This window comes from Parus major, chromosome 19 (genome assembly GCF_001522545.3).
Source record: "Parus major isolate Abel chromosome 19, Parus_major1.1, whole genome shotgun sequence".
NCBI classification, from domain to species: Eukaryota; Metazoa; Chordata; class Aves; order Passeriformes; family Paridae; genus Parus; species Parus major.
In genome coordinates this window covers 322,827-342,830 of record NC_031787.1, presented here as the reverse complement: position 1 = coordinate 342,830, position 20,004 = coordinate 322,827, and the positions used below count along the sequence as shown (strand labels likewise).

The window sequence follows — 20,004 nt, the reverse complement described above, 5'->3', positions numbered from 1 at the left end:
GGTGTTTTCCATTTTACCACTGCCCTACTCACCATGTTGTTGCTTTGGGACTGTTCACATGACTTTGCTGGCATTTACACATCTTCTCCAAGGATGCCAAATAAAAGTTGTTGTTCTGAACTGCTCAGTTTTGGAGTGCACAGCCTGTAGGTCCATGCCCTAGGTAGAGAGTATGTCAAGCCTTCTTCCTTGCTGGATCCCTCTTTTTTCAGGAAGTTCAACTTCCATTGACCACCTGTGCTTTGCTTCCTGGCCGGTAATCCACAGCCAGCAGCCACCTTCTCTGAAGACAGGTGTTTCATTTCCAATCCAACCAGGGAAGAAAGAACCTAAAACTGACCTCAACAAGCTGGGTGTGGGCCTGGCTTTGCTTCTCTCCACATGCTGAGTTCCTCCCTGGGGATCCTTTCAGGTCCCAGCTTCCTGCAGACATCCCAGGATCTCGGGTGGTGTAATTGCCTTGTGCAACTCAAACCAGTTCTCTCTTGCTGCTCGGGGAGTGTGGCTTTAAATCCTGCCTTGGCTTTTGATCATAACCACCTGCCTCTATTCACAGGGATCAGGTTACTTTTTAACTGTTTATAGTCCTTTTATCTTTTATTTCCCCGCTTTGGCAAAACAGTGTTGTTAAAGACAGGATACTCCAAGGTGCTGGCTTTGTTCCGAGTCTTTCAAGTCTGTTCCGAGATGTCCTTATCTGGGAACTGTTCTCTCCTTCCTGGCGACAGCCATCGTAAAATGAGAGCAATACAAGCTTATAATAACCACTCCTTCAGTCTTGATAAAAGTATACAGTGACAATAAAATTATTACACAGTCTCTCCCTGGCTCTCACATCTTCAGGGATCTTACAGCCAGGGGAATGGGTAATTCTCCACTCCAGCATTGCCCATCTGGTCCACACAGGCTCTCCGAGGCAGTTGTTTCATATCAGCCTCGGTACTGGTGCGTTTGGTACTCCTTCAAAAACAGGAAAAACACAACAAAGCGCTTTTCCTCCAGTGCTGATGCTCATTTTCAGGTTTTATCTTTTTACTGTTACGGTTTTATTTAACTTTGAGTTTATAGGAAAAAGTTGCCAGGAGTTCTGTTACTGCTTTAGCCAGATGGTGTTTCCTACCGGTTTCTGAGACAGCTCTTAATACAAATTTTGTCTTTTTTACACTTCTCTATAAATTTTAATGCTATCCATACCATTGGAAAGTGATAATTACTGTCCCTGCTTGGATTTGCCCCAGGAACATGAGGACAATAAGTCTGTGAGTTCTGTTAGTGGTACACGTGTTTGCCTTCTGCGAGGCAAGAGCTTGGACAAGGCTCTCAGGGACAGGATGGGTTTGTTGGGGTGTCCTGTGCAGGGCCAAGAGCTGGGCTCAATCCTTGTGGATCCCTTCCAAATCAGGGTATTCCACAATTCCCCATCACTGTCTCTGTGGTAAGAAGGTTCTCCATCAGTCCTTGTTCACAGGTGCTGGTTCCTGTGTCTGTGTTGTTCCAGCCACCCTCTCCTGCCATCAGACCTCACAGTTCAAGGCTGTTCCCCTTGGTGGTCTGGCTCAGCCTGGTCCCAGGGCTTTCCAGGACACCCCACTGCAGGTGGCTCCCTTTAGGACTCCCATTGTGGTGAAAAATGATGGTTGAGGTTCCAAACTACTTCTTATCTTCCCAAGACCAGCTGTTTCCTGAGAGGAGCATCCTTCAGCTGTGTTTTTAACAGCACACCTGTTAAAAAACACAAGCACACAAAAGATCTCAAAAAACCCCATCTGAAAATCCAAACTGCCCTATCTGCTCGTTCACTGATGTTTCAGGTAGTTCTCACACACGAGGGGTGACCTCCCTCCAACAGCCATGGTTACTCAAAACCCAAGTGTCTTATCCTTTTTGTTGTTGTTGTTGCTGTTGTAGGAGCCTTAATCCCCTCTAAAAACATGATTGAATCTACTGAGTGATGAATGCTGTAACAAAGGGATTTTTTAGTTTTTCTAGCTTAGGTTCAAAGGAAGAGCCAGAGACTTCTGTGTGAGTTTTCTGGTAGCACCAAGAAACACTTGGGTGTGTCTGAAAATGTCACTTTGGTTCAGACATTTGCCTGTTCTGTGTGGAAGCAGCACAAGTCTCCCATGGGAATTTCTGCCCTTGCAGACATTCTGCTTCTCTTCCAGCCTCTGTGGAAGTCATTCCTGTCCCTCACACCCTGCAGGGGCTGGCAGTGCTGCCTCAATGCTGTGCTGTTTCTCCTTAGCGTGGGGATTTGATCCATGCACGTTCTGCTGGATGCTGGTCACTCTGAGCATCACACTTTCACCCCCACCTTCCCCTGGAAGCTGCCCACACCTTGTTCACAAGCTCAGCCAATTTTGGCCTTCCTACAAAGCTTGTACTCTGAAATTCGGGGTGCCACAGATACTCTTCCTTGTTTCAATTTATAAGATACTGTTAAGCCAACTCTGTTAAACAGAGTTACTTATCCTGGGTTTCCACTTCCTCTACTGTATTTCTCTGGAATTCTAGCCTAGGAAGACATGTCTCTTTCTCCTGACCTTACTGCCTGTTTCTATGCACCCTGCTTGAATTTGGCTTCACTTCTTAAAGATGTCCTGTTTCCTACCTGAATTTTATTGATTTCTGTCTTACTGTTTTCCTAAGGCTACACAGTTTTAGTGACTTAACTCTTGGAAGATAAAATCCTGAGCCTCTCCTGGACTACCTCTCCCCAGTCTGTACTTTTAAGACATCACCCATGTTTCATCTGAGGTTCCAGGGATCTGTTTGCACTTCAGTGAAGCCTATTCATGTATAGAGTCAGCTGTTCCAGAAGTTCCTCCAGACCTGAACAGGTGCTAACCCTCTCCCATATTCCTGCATCCTCACTCACACTTCACTGCTTCTCTAATTTCCACCTTTACTTACGGAATCTGAGGCATTTCAGAGATGTCCAAGTCCAGACATCTTACCACAGACAACCTGGTATTCACCTTCTTAACTGACAGCTTTAATTTTGCTTCCTGAATTCCTCATCCTCACACAGTTGTTTTTATCCCTTAGCCACCCTTGCTTTCTGCCTGGGGCTCTCAGAGGAGCTGTCTAGACACTGCAGTGCCATTTTCCAGCGTGGCAGGCAGTTCTTCACCAGCACCATCAACTGATTCTTGACTGTGCCTGTTGCCATCAGCTGGAACAGCCTGGGCTCAGGGGCACCAGCCCACCCTCTGGAGCTTACTGGGTGGATTCTTTCACCCCCCTCATTTTGCTCCCCATCTGCCCTGAAACATTCCTGCTAAATGATGTGGGATAGCCTTGAGCCAGGGCTGCTCTTTGATGTTCCCTGCCGTGTACCCACCTGTGCTGGGCTTCAGCTGGTCCAGCTCCCAGGCACTGCTGTGTCTGAGCCTGCCTTGGCCTGTGCTGGGAGCAGGGGAGGAGCTGCAGAAGCCAGAAACCCCCTCTGCACTCCTGGAATTTTGTCTGTGCTACAATCCCGAAATGGTTTGGGCTGGAAGAGACCTTAAAGCCCATTCCATTCCACCCCTGCCATGGCAGGGACACCTTCCACTCTCCCAGGGTGATCTAAACCCTGTCCAGCCTGGCCTTGGACACTTCCAGGGATGCAGGGGCAGCCACAGCTTCTCTGGGCACCCTGGACTCCCTCGTAGGAAACAATTCCTTCCCAATATCCCATCTAACCCTGCCCTCTGGCAGTGCTCTCTGCTTCCAGAGTTCTCCTCTCACTGCTGGTACATGTTCAGATATCTATAAGAATTTAATTTCTGGCACCCCACCAAACAAGATATGATTTAGATCTTACTCCTGTCACTTTATTTGCATACCTGCAGTCCCCACTGCTAAATTCCTGGGCAGATTTGTGTCTTCCTCACTGAACAACGTGTCGAGTTGAGCAGTGGTGTCGTGTTCTGCCGGGCAGAAAATGATAGACCATTCTTTACCAGAAGCTCTGTGTGTACCTGCTACAAGAAAACAAAAACTCCATGTAAGTTATTGTCTGTTCCCCTAAACCCTTGTGAATTCTTAAATCCAGAGGTTGTTTCAAAGGCACCCAGGGAAGTACTAGGATACTTATTATGAGCCCAGAGGTGAGGCCTGAGGTAAAAAGAGGTTTTCTTCATTCCTGACAGCATGTTTTGGCTCTCTTGTGGAGGCTGCACTGAGACAGATATGAGGAGGAAGAGCCAATGTCCTGCATGTTGAGTTTGGGGAAGTGTGAGCTGCTCTAGGGCAGATTTTTGATTGCTCAGTCCTCATCTTGCCTTTCATGCTTTCTCTTCTTCAGGCTTTGTTCCAGTTATCCCCAGAAGCTGCTGGTCCCTGTCTGGATCACCGACAAGGAGCTGGAGAACGTGGCTTCATTCAGGTCATGGAAGAGGATCCCTGTGGTGGTGTACAGGTAAATGCAAATTCCCTCCCCCAGACCCATGACAGCTGCTGTGTCCTCATGGTCCTGCAGGGGCTCTGGAATGGGATGGCAGGAGAGCTGTTTGTCCTTCTGTCCTGCTCCCAGGGCTCCTTCTCCCAGCACTGTCTGCAGCAGGGTGTTTTCCAGAACAGAGGAGCAGTGTTCCAGAGCTGTCCTTTGCTGCTTTGTTAGATTTGAAGGTGTGGGTGGCTTTCCTCCTACAGGAGATGTTGCAAGATGAGGTCAGATTAAAGTTCTCTGAGAGTTTCAAAATCTTTGCACACATTGGCCCTTGTCTGGCTGCTGCTTTGAAAAGCAGCAAAAGAAATGTGAGGCAGAAGGAGCCTGCTGGTGTCCTGTGCCCAGCAGGGTGTGCAGGCCAGGACACACCTGGGAATACCCAAATCTGCAGCTTCCCATGAGGGGCAGCTCTGAGCTCTGCTCTTCCATGACTAGAGACAGGACCCAAGGGAGCGGCTGGAGCTGTGCCAGGGAGGGTCAGGCTGGATTTTGGGAAAGGTTCTTCCCCCAGAGGTGCTGGCACTGCCCAGGCTCCCCAGGGAATGGTCCCAGCCCTGAGGCTGCCAGAGCTGCAGGAGAGCTTGGACATGCAGGGATTGTTGGGGGGTCTGTGCAGGGCCAGGGGTTGGACTGGTGATCCTCGTGGTTCCCTTCCAATTTAGGATAATCTGTAATTCTATGAACTGTTCCCTGACCAGCCTTCCATAAATAATCTAGAAGGGGATGCAGGAGGCCAGGCAGCCAATGGAGCAGAGCTCTGCAGGGTAGGGGCTGGTTCCTCATTAAATGTGTTTCCCAGGAGACTGATGTGTTTGGAACCAGCAGGAGGCTGATGGAAAAGGGCACCCAGGCAGTTGTGCTGTTGTAAAATGTAAATTATGGTTTGTAGCCTTAGAATCTGTGTTAGCAGTTACCAAATCCAAATATAAAAAACCTTAAAATATCAGAGCTGTACTGGAAATTACAGAAGTCAGGAAGCAAACCCAGTGAATTTACAGGCACCTTAATTCTGCATCTTCATGGCTTGCTCTTGGATGTGGCAAAACCCCGTGTGTTCTTTGCAGAACTCAGCTCTGCAGCAGAGTGGGAAGGAGTAGAGCTTATGGGATGGAGCCTTTCCCTCCTTGTAGCCAGCTCAGCTAAGAAGTTAATTGTATTTGTGATTCCTTTTGCTAAAAATGGCCTGGTGCTGGAGCCTGTCCCACTGTGCCTCCCCACCCGAGGGCAAAGCCATGTCTTTTTCCTACTCCAGCAATTATTTTGTTCCTTGCTTTATATCTCTGTAATGGTACCCAGTAATTTATGAGCTGAGTGCAACCCTTCTGCAGCTTGGGATCAGATTAGAAGACGCTGACAAGTGATGTTACAAGATGGGGCAAGTGCTTGATTTTCACACATGTTTTTTTAGTCTTTGCCCTCAAGACTGAAGTCTTTGGGGCAGGACAGTCCTTGAGGGTCATGGCTACTTTTGCAGTGCCTTGTGCTGTGAGGAAATGAAAAGCCTGGCACTCAGCTCCTCCTCACTCAGACTTGAGGAGAGAATGGATGGGTGCCTGCATCCCAAGGGACTCTGATAGACCTCAGAGCTTTTGGATAATGCTGATCTCACTGGGTCACAGTCAGAGCTGTAAGAAATGATAACAAAGGTACCCCATTATCAGATTTCTTTAAAAAAGTATAATTTAGCTATAAGCAAAGCAGAAATTCAGGTCTCCATCTCAGTCCTCAGTGGAGATGCACAGGAGAGATGCTGGAGCCTCCAGGTACAATCCACTTCTAAAACAAGGCAAAGGATGCAATCAATTATTTAGCTGAGTAGAGAGGCAGACGGGGATGGCGTGGCAGTTCTGTGTCTGTCTGCTCAGCCACCTTGAGGAGACCTTGGGCCTGTGGCAGCAGGAATGCTCCTCCTGCATCCCCTGCCAGGGGACAGTGGGCACTGCTCCTCCCCATGGCTGAGCTTTGCTCTCAGGCTCTCACATCCTGCCACAGTGAGACGGGAGTTTATCCCAAAGATCTGGGAATGGAAGCTCTTATACACACACAGCTCAGCTGGGAACCTTCAGGCTCAGCTCACTAAACCCTCTCCAAACGCTTTCTTGTGCATTTTAAGTCAAGCTCCTTGACTTGTCCAGGAAACACCAGAGAGGAGACTTCAGAGATCACTGAGCCATGGAATGGTTTGGGTTGGAAGGGACCTTGAGAATTGTCTGCTTCCAAACCCCCTGCTGCCTTCCACTAAACCAGGTATTAATCCATTGTGGAGGATTGCTGGGGGTTAAATGGCATGTGCTGACAGTATCAGATGTGCTCTAGCCTTGTGCTCAGAATGAACCTGTGAGGAAAAACTCAACTGATGAACTGCAGAGGCACTTCCTATTGCAGCTTTGCATCATGACAGGATCTTGAGTCATTAAAGTGAGGATCCATAAAGAATAATTTGCTCCACGTAAGTTAAAACACTCTGGCACTTTCTGCCATTCCAGTTTCAAGAAATGAACTTTTTCCTTTGAGGAAAACCTCCCTAAAACTCCCAGGTTAGAAAAGGCCTTAAATGGTTCCTGTGCTCATGCTGGGGAGATGTGCAGGGAAGGCAGAGTCAGGCTCTGGTGGTCTCCTGCCCTGGGAAGCTCCTTGCAAGCTCAGCTGTGGTTTTGGTTTCTCTGCTGGTACCTGCTGTACTTTCTGCTTGCTGGTGGCTTCACACTCATTGGTGCTGCCACATTTCCTCATTTGCTGCCAGGTCACCGTGTCCCTTGGAGGTCCCAGCAGTTGTTCAGCACTCACAGGTTTGTGTTACCAAGAGTTTTGTGAGTTCAACACGACCCTGGTGGCACCAGCAGCTTTGCCCATAGCAGGTGCTGTGCTCTGCACCCTGTCCTGCCCCCCAGGCTGCCTGCTGGGAGCAGCCCCTGGCACAGGCCAGGAGCTGTGGGTGGCTCACAAACAGGCTTGGATGATCACTGGCTGGTGCTTCAGTCCACACTTGGGCTCTGTTTCATTTACTATCATAAACAAAGCCTTTGCTGCTCTGTTGTCCATCCTTGAGTGACCCTGAAGGCAGGAATAGATCTCTTGGGAGTGACTGCTCTGGAAGTCACCTTGCAGAACAGAGCAGCACTTAAAGGGTCCCCACGGTGTTTTGACCAAACATGAACATTATTTCTTTGGAAGGCTTCAGTTTGAAGTCTTCATTGTTGTTATCTGTGAGGTATCATTAAGGAAGCTACATAACTGCCAGAGGACAGGGATAGATGGGATTTTGGGCAGGAATTGTTCCTGGCAGGGTGGGCAGGGGCTGGCACAGGTGCCCAGAGCAGCTGGGGCTGTCCCTGGATCCCTGGCAGTGCCCAAGGCCAGGCTGGACTGGGTTTGGAGCTCCTGGGACAGGGGAAGGTGTCCCTGCACATGGAGGGGGTGGAATGGGATGGGCTTTGAGGTCCCTTCCAACACAAGCCATTCCTTGATTCTGTGGTCTCCAGATAAATGCTGCAGGAGGATGGCAGGATGGTGGAGCATGGTTGGTGTGTGGGTCTGCTTCAGAGCTGTTCATTTTCCCATCTCCAAGAGGGAGCAGGCAGCAGGAGCAGCACCTCAGGGTAACATAACTAACAGGACAGGCATGCAGGTGCTCTTTGCTGGTGCATCTCTGGAGCATCAGTTATCCTAGATTTCCTACACCCATTTGGGAGAATGAGTGGCTGTCTCATGGTCAGTGGTGACCCTGGCACCAAGTGCTGGAACCAGGTAGTAGCTCCACATTGCACCGTGGCTGTGAGTCCACTCTTGGTTTTGTTTGTTGACCAAGAACTTGTGTTTCTGAAACATGGCCTGACCATTCCAGTGCTTGCTTGTGTCTGTGCCACCCATCTCTGGAGCTTGGTTTGAGACATGGTCCTTTCTGAGAGGATTTTGTGTCATTTAGGATGGTTAAGATGTGAATATTATACTTTATCTCTTGTTCCTTTCCCAATAACTGTTAGCACATCCTTAACCTTCGTGCTTCTCTTGAGTACCGAGCTGAGGCTTTTGAGAGCTCCCCAGTGACTTCAGAGCCTTTGGGATTTGCTGATCTGCACCAAACTGCTCCGTGTCACAGCCAGGGTTATGCTTTCATCATCTGTCAATACCCTTCATTTATCAATACTAAATTTCACACTCTCTGGGTCATTCTCTATCACCTCGCAGTCCCTTTCCAGGCCAGTTGGGAATGATTGACCAGTGTGTTCATGTGAGGAGTGCACTGATTCCTGCTTCAGGTCTCCTGCCAGGTGTCAGCAAGCACAGCCAGGGTAGGGTTCACATTTAGGGGTTGTTGATAAACACCAGCTCAGGCCTCCACCCAGAAACTCTCTGGTCTGATGCCAAGTGAGCTCATCTTCACCACTTACAGGTGATAAGTGAAATGGTTTAATAACCATTCATTTAAGGGTGGAAAAAAAAGAAAGAGCAGGAGGGAACAGAACAGCCTTAAAATCGAGTGTCCCTGCCCATGGCAGGGGGGTCAAACAAGATTATCTGTGATGTCCTTTGCAACCCAAACCATTCCACGGTTCTGTGAAATATCTATTGCGCTCCAAAAAAACAACCATAATGATTTCAAGTTCTCCTATCTGGATGTTTTGTGTGGCGGATGGGAGGGTCGGTGCTGCAGCACACAGAGCGTTAGCTGGGCTGTGGCTGTGCACGGGGAACGTGTCCCCGCGCTCTGGGGCTCAGCGAGGCTCTGTCCCCGCAGACACGCGCGCAGCGGGGCGGTGATCGCGCGCTGCAGCCAGCCCGAGATCAGCTGGTGGGGCTGGCGCAACGCCGACGACGAGTACCTGGTGACATCCATTGCCAAAGCCTGTGCCTTGAACCCCGGCGTGAGAGCGCCGGGCGCCGCGCCGCACACCGGGAGCAGCGACGGCAGCGAGCCCTGCGACACCGACTTCGGTGAGACAGCTTCTGCCACCCTCCTGAACGGGGAACACAGCCCGGGGACAGCCTGGGGACACCCTGGGGACAGCCCGGGGACAGCCCGGGGACAGCCCGGGGACACCCTGGGGACACCCTGGGGACAGCCCGGGGACACCCCGGGGACACCCTGGGGACACCCTGGGGACAGCCTGGGGACACCCTGGGGACCCTCTGTGCCGTCACTGTGGCGTGTGGCTCGGGAGGGGAGGGAGGAATGGGTGCCAGGAGCTCACACCGTGTCTGTGTCCCTGCAGACTCGTCGTTGACAGCGTGTTCGGGCGTGGAGAACGTGGGAACCCCTCAGAAGCTGCTGATTCTCGATGCCAGGTCCTACACAGCAGCCGTGGCCAACAGGGCCAAGGGAGGAGGCTGCGAATGTGAAGGTACCAAGGGCCAAGAACGTCCCAGAGCATTTTCCTCTTGGGCCTGGCGGTGGCTCCTAGGGCACAGCTGAGGGTCAGGGCAGCATTTTCGTGCTTGGTCTGTGGGAGCATGTTCCCACAGCGGGATCTGGACAGGCTGGATCAACAGGCCAAGGCCAATTGGATGAGGTTCAGTAAGGCCAAGTGCTGGGTCCTGCATTTGGGTCACAGCAGCCCCAGTGAACGCTCCACACTGGGGCAGAGTGGCTGGAAAGTTGCCTAGGGGAAAAGGACCTGGTGGTGCTGGTTGGCAGCAGCTGAATGAGGGCCCAGGTGTGCCCAGGTGAGCAGCAGGTCAGTGTCACTGAGCTGTTCCAGCAGTTGTGTGGTCACAGGGCACTGAGTGTCCCCCTTATCTGGCCACTGCTGAGGGACCTCCAGTCCTGGGGTCAGTTTTGTGCCCTTTAGGACAAGAAAGACCATGAGGAGGGAATGGAGCTAAGGAAGGGTCTGGAGCACCAGGACTGCCTGGGGGAGCTCAGCCTGGAGAAAAGGAGGCTCAGGGGGGACCTGGCTCTGCAGAAATGACAGGAGGGAGCAGCCAGGTGAGGGTTGGGCTCTGCTCCCAGGGAGCAAGGCACAGGATGAGTGGAGATGGCCTCAGGCTGTGCCAGGGGAGGTTTAGGTTGGATATGGGGGCAGATTTCTTCATTAAAAGGTTGTCAGGTGCTGGCACAGCTGCCCAGGGCAGTGTCAGAGGTCCCCACCTCTGGAGGGGTTTAACAGCTCTGTGGATGTGGCACCTGGGGACATGTGTCAGTGCTGGGAAATGGTTGGACTCGATGACCTTGGAGGTTTTTCCCAACCTCAGTGACTCCATGAGCCAGGAGTGGTGTGTGAGGGGCAGCTGCACTGGGGTGTGGAGGCAGTAGCAGCAGAGTTGGATTCTATGACCTTGTGGCTCCCTCACAGCTCAGAATGTTCTGTAGCTCTCTCTGAATGTTCCTGTCTCTCGTGTCAGAGTATTACCCCAACTGTGAAGTCGTGTTCATGGGCATGGCCAACATCCACTCCATCCGGAACAGCTTCCAGTATCTGCGTGCTGTCTGCAGCCAGGTGCCAGACCCCAGCAAGTGAGTGACTCTTCTCTAGCTGAGACTGATGATCTGATCTGTCAGTGACCTGGGGGGGTTTCACTCCTTTTTCCTTTTTTTATCCCAGGTTCCTACCTGAGAAAATGGAGGGATGGGAAAGTGCTCACAGTGCTCGAATGCTGTTAATTTTGATCCGTTAATCCAGAAGGGATTGTGGCACTGTCTCAGTGTCACTTGGTTGTGTGTGTCCTCCGGGGCTTTCTAAAATTTATTTGAAAAAAATTAAATTTGAGGTTGGATTCTTTGCCCTTCTTTTCCCTGTCCTCTGGGACATGTTTTAGAAAAGATTGATTTTCACTGAGGGCTCAAAGAAAGCTGAAGTTATTTTTTTTTATTTTTTTTTTCTTCAGTGGAGAGCTAAGCAATCATTTTCCTGCCTTTTTCCCCCTTGCAGCTGGCTTTCAGCCCTGGAGAGCACCAAGTGGCTGCAGCACCTCTCTGTCATGCTGAAGGCAGCAGTGCTGGTCTCCAGTGCTGTGGACAGAGAAGGGCGCCCAGTGCTGGTTCACTGCTCTGACGGCTGGGACAGGACTCCACAGATCGTGGCACTGGCAAAGATTCTCCTGGACCCTTACTACAGGACCATGGAGGTAGGATTGTGCTCTGCTGCAGTTCATGTCTGTCCAGGGGCAGCTTTTGTCTTGGAATCCCTGTGGAAAGGAGAAGGATTGCTTTTGGGAATAAGCTTAGTGGTGTTTCTGAGCTGCTGTGGTGGGTGTTGAGTTTTCCCTGTTCTCTTCCTGCCTGTTTTGGGTGAACTGTTCCTCACTTCTCTGCCCAGCCTGGGGAAGCGCTGTGGGAAATACATTTCTGTGCTCAAAGTTCAGCTGCTTCCCTGCTCTGAATACTCTGAGCTCATCACTGCATGGACATAACAACTGTCAGTTTGTGTCTGGAATGCTCCAGCCCTGGTGAGCTTTGCTCCCAAGCCAGGCACTGCAGCAGCCTTCTTCCCAGCCTTTCCTGGTGGATGGGCCTTGCTTTGTCCTGCCATGTGTCCTCAGCAAAGTCTCTGCAGTTGTTTTTTCTTCCATTCACAGGGCTTCCAGGTGCTTGTTGAGTCGGACTGGCTGGATTTTGGTCATAAGTTTGGGGATCGCTGTGGACACCAGGAGAAGGTGGAAGATCAGAATGAGCAGTGCCCAGTTTTTCTCCAGTGGCTGGATGCTGTTCATCAGCTTCTGAAGCAGTTTCCCTGCCTCTTCGAATTTAATGAAGCTTTTCTGGTAAGAAATACATATACAAACATGTGAGCAGAGACAGAGGGCAAGTCTTGATGTTTTACAGTACTGGAGTTGAAAGGAAACAGGTCTGCAAAACCTGGGAGATTGTGAGGTTATCACAGAATCCCAGAATGGTTTGGGTTGGAACAGAACTTAAAGTCCATCTCATTCTATCCATCCCCTGCTATGGGCAGGGACACGTTCCACTGCTCCAGATTGCTCTGGGCAGCCTGGTCCAGGGCCTCACCACCCTCACAGGGAACAATTTCTCCCTGACATCTCATCTAAATCTGTTTTCTTTTAGTTTGAAACTGTTCTCCCATGAAGGGGTGGTGGAGGTCTGAAACATTTGAAAAAGAAACAAAATAGGGAAAAAAATTAATCTCTGTCTTACCAAAAAATGCAAGAGAGGGTTCTAAAGAGTCATTTGGTTCTAGAGGGATGGGTTTGGTATCAGCTGAACGTTGCTTTCCCTTCAAGTGAAGTGATCCCTGTCCTGGCCATGTGGAAGCAGGGGCAGCACTGAGGTCAGCCAGGGTGGGCAGTGCATGATCCATCCCAGGGGAGGGGAAGATGTGTCCCCTGTGGGCAGGAGCCCCCTTTCCCCGTGGCTCTGAGTGTGGCTCCCCCTGCATGGCACAGGTGAAGCTGGTGCAGCACACGTACTCCTGCCTCTACGGGACCTTCCTGGGGAACAGCCCTTGCGAGCGCGAGATGCACAACATCCCCAAGCGCACGTGCTCCGTCTGGTCCCTGCTGCGGGCCGGCAACAAGAACTTCCACAACCTGCTCTACATGCCCGGGTCTGAGCAGGTCAGTAGAGCTCCTGGCCCAGGCTTTTCCCCTGGCAGGCCCTGGGGAGGGGCTGGAGGGGTTTCCGTGGCCGGGCTCTGACCGGGTGGTGTCGCAGGTGCTGCATCCCGTGTGCCACGTGCGTGCCCTGCACCTCTGGACAGCCGTGTACCTGCCAGCCTCCTCACCACACCCGCTGGGACAGGAGGACATGGACATCTACATGCCCCCCGGATCTCAGAGCCAGGACTTCAGCGTCAGGTGTTTGGACAGGTAAGAGCTTAGAGGTTCAGGCTCAGCGTGTTGTGCACCCACAGGTCTTCCTGCCCTTCTTGTAGTTTCCCTGTTGTTCTCATCTTCCTTGTGGGAGCCAGAGCTCTGTAGCAGTGCCCCGGCCACTCGGAGGGGTGGAGGTCCCTGCTGCACCTCAAAGGCAGGAGGCCACGCTGTGCTGGTGTGCATTTCAGCTCCTGTAGCTACACTGGAAGCTCCTGTAGCTACACCCCTGGAACTGTAATTGGGAATATTTCCCTGCCTTCATCTCAGTTTTGACTGAAGCCAGGGAAGTTTCGGGGGGTTTATTGTGAGATTTGCTTTTCTTCTGGGTTCTAGATTACCAAAGACAAGATCTATGGATGACCTGCTCTCAGCCTGTGACTCCAGCAGCCCTTTGACACGCACATCCAGTGACCCCAACCTGAACAACCACTGTCAGGAGGTGCGGGTGGGCTTGGAAGCCTGGAATGCCAACACTGAGGGGGCTGAAGGTGCTGCAGTGGCCACGGGAGAGGCACGGCCCAGGGAGGAGAAGGAGGAGAACCCTCCCTTGCAAGGCAGCAGCTGTGCTGAGCACGAAGGGCCGAGCAGGCAGGCTGCTGTGCCAGCCAGCAGTGTCCCTGTGGAGGTGGAAAAGGGCAGTGGAACACACATGGAGGAACTGGATGGCGTAGGGCCAGATCCAAATCCTTCCGGACAGGAAAACAGCGACAAGGTTTCCACCAGTTCTGGAAAGCATTTGGAAACCTGTCCCCAGGAACCTTTGAAGGCTGCTGGCACGGTGTCCAGTGCAGGAGGCTGTCCCAAAAGAATCACCACCCACCAAGACATTCCCAGCCAGGAGTCCCTGGCACCAGGCACCCCTGCTCAGGACATCCCAGGCTTTGCCCTGGGTATCCCGTGCTCAGATGCAGACAAGGGCAGAGGTGATGCTGGCAGGAGCGTGCCCTTTGAGGAGCCTGGCCAGCCAGGGAGGCTCCTGCTGGAGCAGTGGCGCAAGCCCATTTCCCAGAGCCAAAGCAGTGAGTTCTCCTTCCTGGGGTCCAACTGGGACAGTTTTCAAGGCATGGTGACATCGCTCCCCAATGGGGAGCCTGCAGCCAGACACCTCCTCTCCTATGGCTGCTGCAGCAAGAGGCTGAGCAGCAAGCCCCTGCGGGCCCCAGGCCTGTGCCTCAGTGGCCCCTGGTCTGGCAGGGAAGGTGGGAAGCCCTCGGCCTGTGCTGGCCACGTGAGCTCGCATTTTGGGAAGCCCAGCCGTTTCTGGCTGCCCTGCCACCTGAAACAAGCCTCTGGTCCCAAGCATCTGCCCCCAAAATGTCCCTCTCCTGTGCCTCCCCTCTACCTGGACGACGACGGGCTGCCGTTCCCCACGGATGTGATCCAGCACCGGCTGCGGCAGATCGAGGCCAGCTACAAGCAGGAGGTGGAGCAGCTGCGCCGGCAGGTGCGGGAGCTGCAGCTGCGCCTGGACATTCGCCACTTCTGCGCCCCTCCGGCCGAGCCCCCCATGGACTACGAGGATGACTTTGTGAGTACGGGCTGCTCACACCCCACAGCGGCTCCTGCAGCCCTGCACACCTTCCTCCCCAACCCACAGCTCTCCAGCCCCTCGGGAGGGGCTGGGAAAGATTGTTCCTCCATCAGTTGTGGCCTTGTCCTGGCCATGTCCTCATCCACATATCCCAGATATCCCAGAGATATCCCAGAGATATCCCAGAGATATCCCAGATATCCCAGATATGTCCCAGAGATATCCCAGATATCCCAGATATGTCCCAGAGATATCCCAGAGATATCCCAGATATCCCAGAGATATCCCAGATATGTCCCAGAGATGTCCCAGAGCTGTCCCAGAGATATCCCAGATATCCCAGATGTCCCAGATGTCCCAGAGATGTCCCAGAGATATCTCTGCTGCTCGAGGACCAAACTCCTGCACACCCATGGATGCTTTGCCCCGTGTCTGGGGACTCAGGAGCCACCCAGGTGCCCCTCAGCAGTGCAGAGTGTGCAGAGCAGGGCGTGCCCTGGGGTGTGTGGCCAGCAGCAGAGGGCATTGGTGACCTGCTCTCGTTTTGCAGACGTGTCTGAAGGAGTCGGATGGCAGCGACACAGAGGATTTCTGTTCTGACCACAGTGAGGACTGTTTGTCGGAAGCAAGCTGGGAACCTGTGGATAAGAAGGAGACTGAGGTGCGTGTCCCATGGTGGGGCTGTGGTGCACTGGGAGGAAATGTCTTTTGCAGCTCACCTTGGGGGGCACAGCAGCAGAGAGGGGTTTGAAAGAGGCGGTGAGCAGCCTCCCGTGTCCTTGACACATCCTCTGCTGCTGCTGCTGGCTCGGGTGGGGTAGGCTGGTTGTGAGGTGTGGCCCAAAGCCACCCCCAGCGTGCCCAGAGCTGTCCCCGGGGGTGGTTCTAGGCAGGAGCTGACTGGTGTCTGCCCTAGGTGACGCGGTGGGTCCCAGACCACATGGCCTCGCACTGCTTCAACTGCGACTGTGAGTTCTGGCTGGCCAAACGGAGGCACCACTGCAGGTAAAAGTGCTCTGGGCTCCTCCTGTCCTCAGCCTGCTGTCACAAAATGCCCCTTGGCCAGGTTCTGTTCCCTCCAGCTCCCAGGAAAAGGTTTTAGGTCTTCCCAGTGCATGCCAAGCCTCATCAGTTCCCTGCAGAGTTCTCTGCTACATTGCTCTTGTTTCTGTTTTTCCAAGGCCTTTGATCTCTCTCTGGGACAGCAATGAGCCCCTGTCAGCCCCAGCAGTTTGCTTGCATTGCTGACCACAGAATTAGAAACATGTTTACAGTCCTCAGTCAGGCTGGTGCTTTGCCCTGGCCTGGACCCTTTGTGCTTGCTGAAGTTCTGCTGTGGCGGTCCCAGCTCTGTTCTCACTGGTTTTCTTTCTCCTTGACAGGAACTGTGGGAATGTGTTCTGTGCTACCTGCTGCCATCTGAAGCTGCCCATCCCTGATCAGCAGTTGTATGACCCTGTCCTCGTTTGTAACTCCTGTTATGACCATATCCAAGTGTCTCGTGCCAGGGAGCTCATGAGCCAACATATGAAGAAACCCATTGCCACAGCTTCCAGCTGAATGCCAGACAAGGGACCTGTCTAAGCCCAGCCTTTTCTCTTGTGGGTTTGAAGGGTGACTCTGCCTCCAGGGTAACTGTGAAGGCCTTTGGCACAACACTTGAGCACCAAGCTGGGATGCACTGTCTGCAGCAGCCTCACGGGCGGGCTGGAGCAGGGGGGCTCACACCAGAGTTCGCTGTGTCCCCACCCTGGAGCCGCTGGGCCCGTGTGTTGTAGCCCTGATGGCCCAGGGCTGAGAGAGAATCACAGCCTCTTCCTTTTGGGAGCTGGAAAGCAACGTTTTGACAGCTCTTGCCTGTGCAAAGTCCCCCCAGAGCAATAGAAAGGGATGTTTCGAACCACCTCCCCCTCCACAGGCAGCCTGCTGTGTGAGCAGGAGCAGGGCAAGCTCCCGATGGTCCCGCGGGCATTGGAAGGGCCTCAGCCTGGAGCAGATCTGTGGATTCTCTTTCCATGAGTGTGATTTGCGATCAGCTTGCTGAACAAGACTCATTAGCCATCACTAATTGATTTTCTCTCGGGCTCTGAAGAGAAACTCATTCCAGCTGAAAAGGGCCGAGCAGATCGTGTCCGTTTTCAGGCTCCGCTGGGATCGGTGTCGCACTGGACTTCATCCCTGCCCCAGCACCACGGGGACATGGGAGATTGGCTTTTCACTTCTGCTCTGCCTGTCTGCTTTGTCTGCGGTCGTGTCACAGCCTGGTGCTAACACAGGAATGGCACCCTGATCCTCTCCTGGCATGGAAACAGAACTCGTGTTCCTGTGTTGCTCTTCCTCCCCTTTTCTGCCCTCAGCTCTCCATTTCCTACTGCTCTTTATCCTGAAAACTTGATACCTTGAGGGTATAGGCCATAATGTGTTGTTTTACCTCCTGGAATGTGCTGTCTGGTGTATGTGAGGGTTTCAGTCCAAATGCTGCTATATATTTCTGTGCACTTAATGTAACCCGAAGAAGGGAGAACGAAGCATCAATACCAAAACGGGGTGGGGAAGGACACTGGCTGACATAGACACTACAGTCTGTGCTTTTCACTTTAGGATGTACAGCCAAGCTGCAGTGATAACCATGACGTGTGGCATGTGTTCAGAGGTGGAAACAATCTCTCTGACTTGCCCCAGTGCTACCTGAAATGCCTCTTGAATTTGACTTCTTTTTTTTTGTCTCCTGTACAGCGGTCAAAGTTCAGAATTGCCAACTTGTAATTGCCTCTCTGCTTCTCCTTTAAACTAGAGAGCAGGAATCCCAACTCATCCTAAGGACAAGGAACTGGGTTTAGAAAGGAAGAAAGGTTTATAAAGTGGGCTTCAGTGGGCTTGTAATCCCTAGGTCCCTCGGGGAGCATCCATCCTGCCTCCTCTGTAAGGCATCTGTGGATGCTAGTCAGGAAGAAGAGTTTGAAAGTGGGGCATTTCTTTGCAGAAATATAGGTTTTCTTTCCAATGTATTCTGCACTTCAGGAGCTGAGACTTGGTGTGTGGCAGGGAGGGCCTGTGAGGACAGTGCTCTGCTAACCAGGCAAAGCACTCGACACTGTTGTGATATCAGATCTTTCTGGAATGGTTCATCATCTCTGTCAGAAGGAATGAAATGAGGACCTTTCCCTGCACTTTGACTTGTCAGTCTCTGGTGTTGTAAATCCTGATGTGTGAGTGAAGCTCGTCCTCTGAAGACCCTGTACTTGGACTCTGCTTCTTTTCTACACTGGGAACAGCCAGGATGGCTCTGGGAAGAGAAGGCACCTTCAGATTCTGCCCTGCCTTGTACCTTGCAGTCGTGGAAGTGTGACCACTGGCCTGGCAGAAGAAGCTGGATTTGCTCCTGTTTTGCACGTGTTGGAATGACTGCAAGAGATGAGGAAGCCAGGTACCAGGTACTGCTGGCCCTCCCATTCAGGCCATTAGTCCAAACTGCTTTTAGCTCCTGTGAGTTTCAGTGTCACAATGTGCTGGCCAAAAACTCTCCAAACAGTTTGATGGCATTGTGACAAACAAAATGTGCTGTACAACTCGATACAGTTGAAATAAAATCTCTATATTAGTGCTGCTGGGTTTGGCCTTTTCTTTCCTGTGTGGGGAATTCTGCTCAGCTGGGGGGTTTCAGGCTGCTGTTACCACATTTTCCCTTGATCAAGGTGTGTTAGGGATTTAATATCTCTTCTCACAATCAGGATCACAGGTAAGGCACAGAACACCTCAGTCCTCTTCCAAAGAAATCTGCAGGATGTCCTTCCCAGGATAACCAGGGCCTTGCAGCCACTCCTGTAAGGACCCAAGGAGAACTTTTCTTTCTAAGGAAGCGTTGTTAGGCTGCATTCCCTGCTATGAGGAAAGGCTGAGAGAGTTGGGGTTATTCACCTGGATGAGTTCAGGGTATGTTCCAACCAAACCCTTCTTTGATTCTATGATCCCCTCACTCCTGACTGACATGGTGCTAGCACCTGTTCCAGGTGGGTGTGTGGGTGGTTCCTGTGCAGGATGGTGGGTGGAGAGCTGTGCTGTGTCAGAGCACCGTGCTGCAGGTTTGTGATGGAGCCAGACAGAATCTCCTGCTAAGCCTGTCCTCAGTTTCAGAGATCCAGGGATATTGAAATTCAGCAGATGCCTGGTAAACTCCCTCAGTTTGGCTCAGGTGTTCTTGTCACACAGGTGATACCTGAAGGCAGAGCTGTGGGGAACAGGACAGTGTCAGACTGAAATGTGAACCATTGTTCCTCACATCAGGTCAGCTCAGGACACCGCTTTTGCTGCAGATTGTAAAACAGACAAGGAATTCAAATGAGATTCTTTCTAGAAACCAGATAAAACTGAAATTACAGCCCTGCCAACACTTGAATACAGATTTGTGATGTGCAATGGAATTGGTGCTACCTGACTGACATGAGAATTATGAAGAGTTTAGAGGAGTAGCCCCTGTGGAAAGTGCAGCCACTGCCCCAGTGAGGCGAGGGCTGGGCTTTGAGGAATTCCCTGAGGCAGCTGCTGAGCCTCAGAGGGAATCCCTGAGTGCTGAGGGATTGAGGATGAGGCTGCATTTCCCCTCAGCAGGGCTCCAGCTCAGCCCAGTCTGACCTGAGGGCAGTCAGTAACTGGCCAGGGCCAGCCCAGGTGGGACAGGTTGGTCACACTGGGACTGCCTGTGGCAGGACACTGGCTGGGGGGGCTGGACTCAGCTCTGCTGGGTGCTCAGCACAGCAACACTGCTCACTTAGTCTGGAGCAGCATTTTTACAAGAAAAGGCCATTTTTTATTAACTGCCATCTTCAGCGGTTCCAATGTCACCTGGAGAGGCAGAGGACTGCTGGGACACGGCTGTGACCTGCTGGCTCCTTATCCCCAGCAGGGAAAATACCACAGCAGCATTCCCCCATGCAGTTAGAAGGTAAATTGTTATTTATAAATAATATTTCTTGAGTAACAAGCTGCTGGAACACTCTGGCTGGTGTCGTGAGGGGCACTGAACTCTCCTGGTTATTAAGCGTGGAGGGAAGTGTTGTCACTGCAGGAATGTCAGAGAGACCTTTGACTGGTTCCCTCATTGGTGTGATGTCACAGAGAGGGGACAAATGGCTCTGTGACCACTGAGGCCTCACAGAGGCGTAAATTAGAGTGTTGTCACTGCAGGAATATAAATCCATCACTGCCAGCACGTTCAGCCTGAGGTAATTGATATCTGCTGAAATGGGTCTGAGCCCAGCACAAACAGGGA

General features: G+C 52.0%; 1 protein-coding gene across 7 annotated transcripts in view; it reads left to right on the top strand.

Moving 5' to 3' along the window:
* Window positions 1-18,342, top strand: part of MTMR4 (myotubularin related protein 4) — a 49,817-nt gene extending 31,475 nt beyond the window's left edge. For all 7 annotated transcript variants that reach the window (XM_015646787.2, XM_015646789.3, XM_015646790.3 and 4 more), the window contains 12 exons: window positions 4,292-4,405; window positions 9,174-9,370; window positions 9,649-9,777; window positions 10,778-10,889; window positions 11,305-11,500; window positions 11,951-12,136; window positions 12,776-12,946; window positions 13,044-13,198; window positions 13,538-14,732; window positions 15,286-15,396; window positions 15,652-15,740; window positions 16,118-18,342. In XM_015646787.2, coding sequence (XP_015502273.1) covers window positions 4,292-4,405; window positions 9,174-9,370; window positions 9,649-9,777; window positions 10,778-10,889; window positions 11,305-11,500; window positions 11,951-12,136; window positions 12,776-12,946; window positions 13,044-13,198; window positions 13,538-14,732; window positions 15,286-15,396; window positions 15,652-15,740; window positions 16,118-16,295 — 2,833 coding nt within the window. In that variant the 3' untranslated portion in view covers window positions 16,296-18,342. The remainder of the gene's footprint in view (window positions 1-4,291; window positions 4,406-9,173; window positions 9,371-9,648; window positions 9,778-10,777; window positions 10,890-11,304; window positions 11,501-11,950; window positions 12,137-12,775; window positions 12,947-13,043; window positions 13,199-13,537; window positions 14,733-15,285; window positions 15,397-15,651; window positions 15,741-16,117) is intronic.
* The last annotated feature ends 1,662 nt before the right edge of the window (window positions 18,343-20,004 follow it).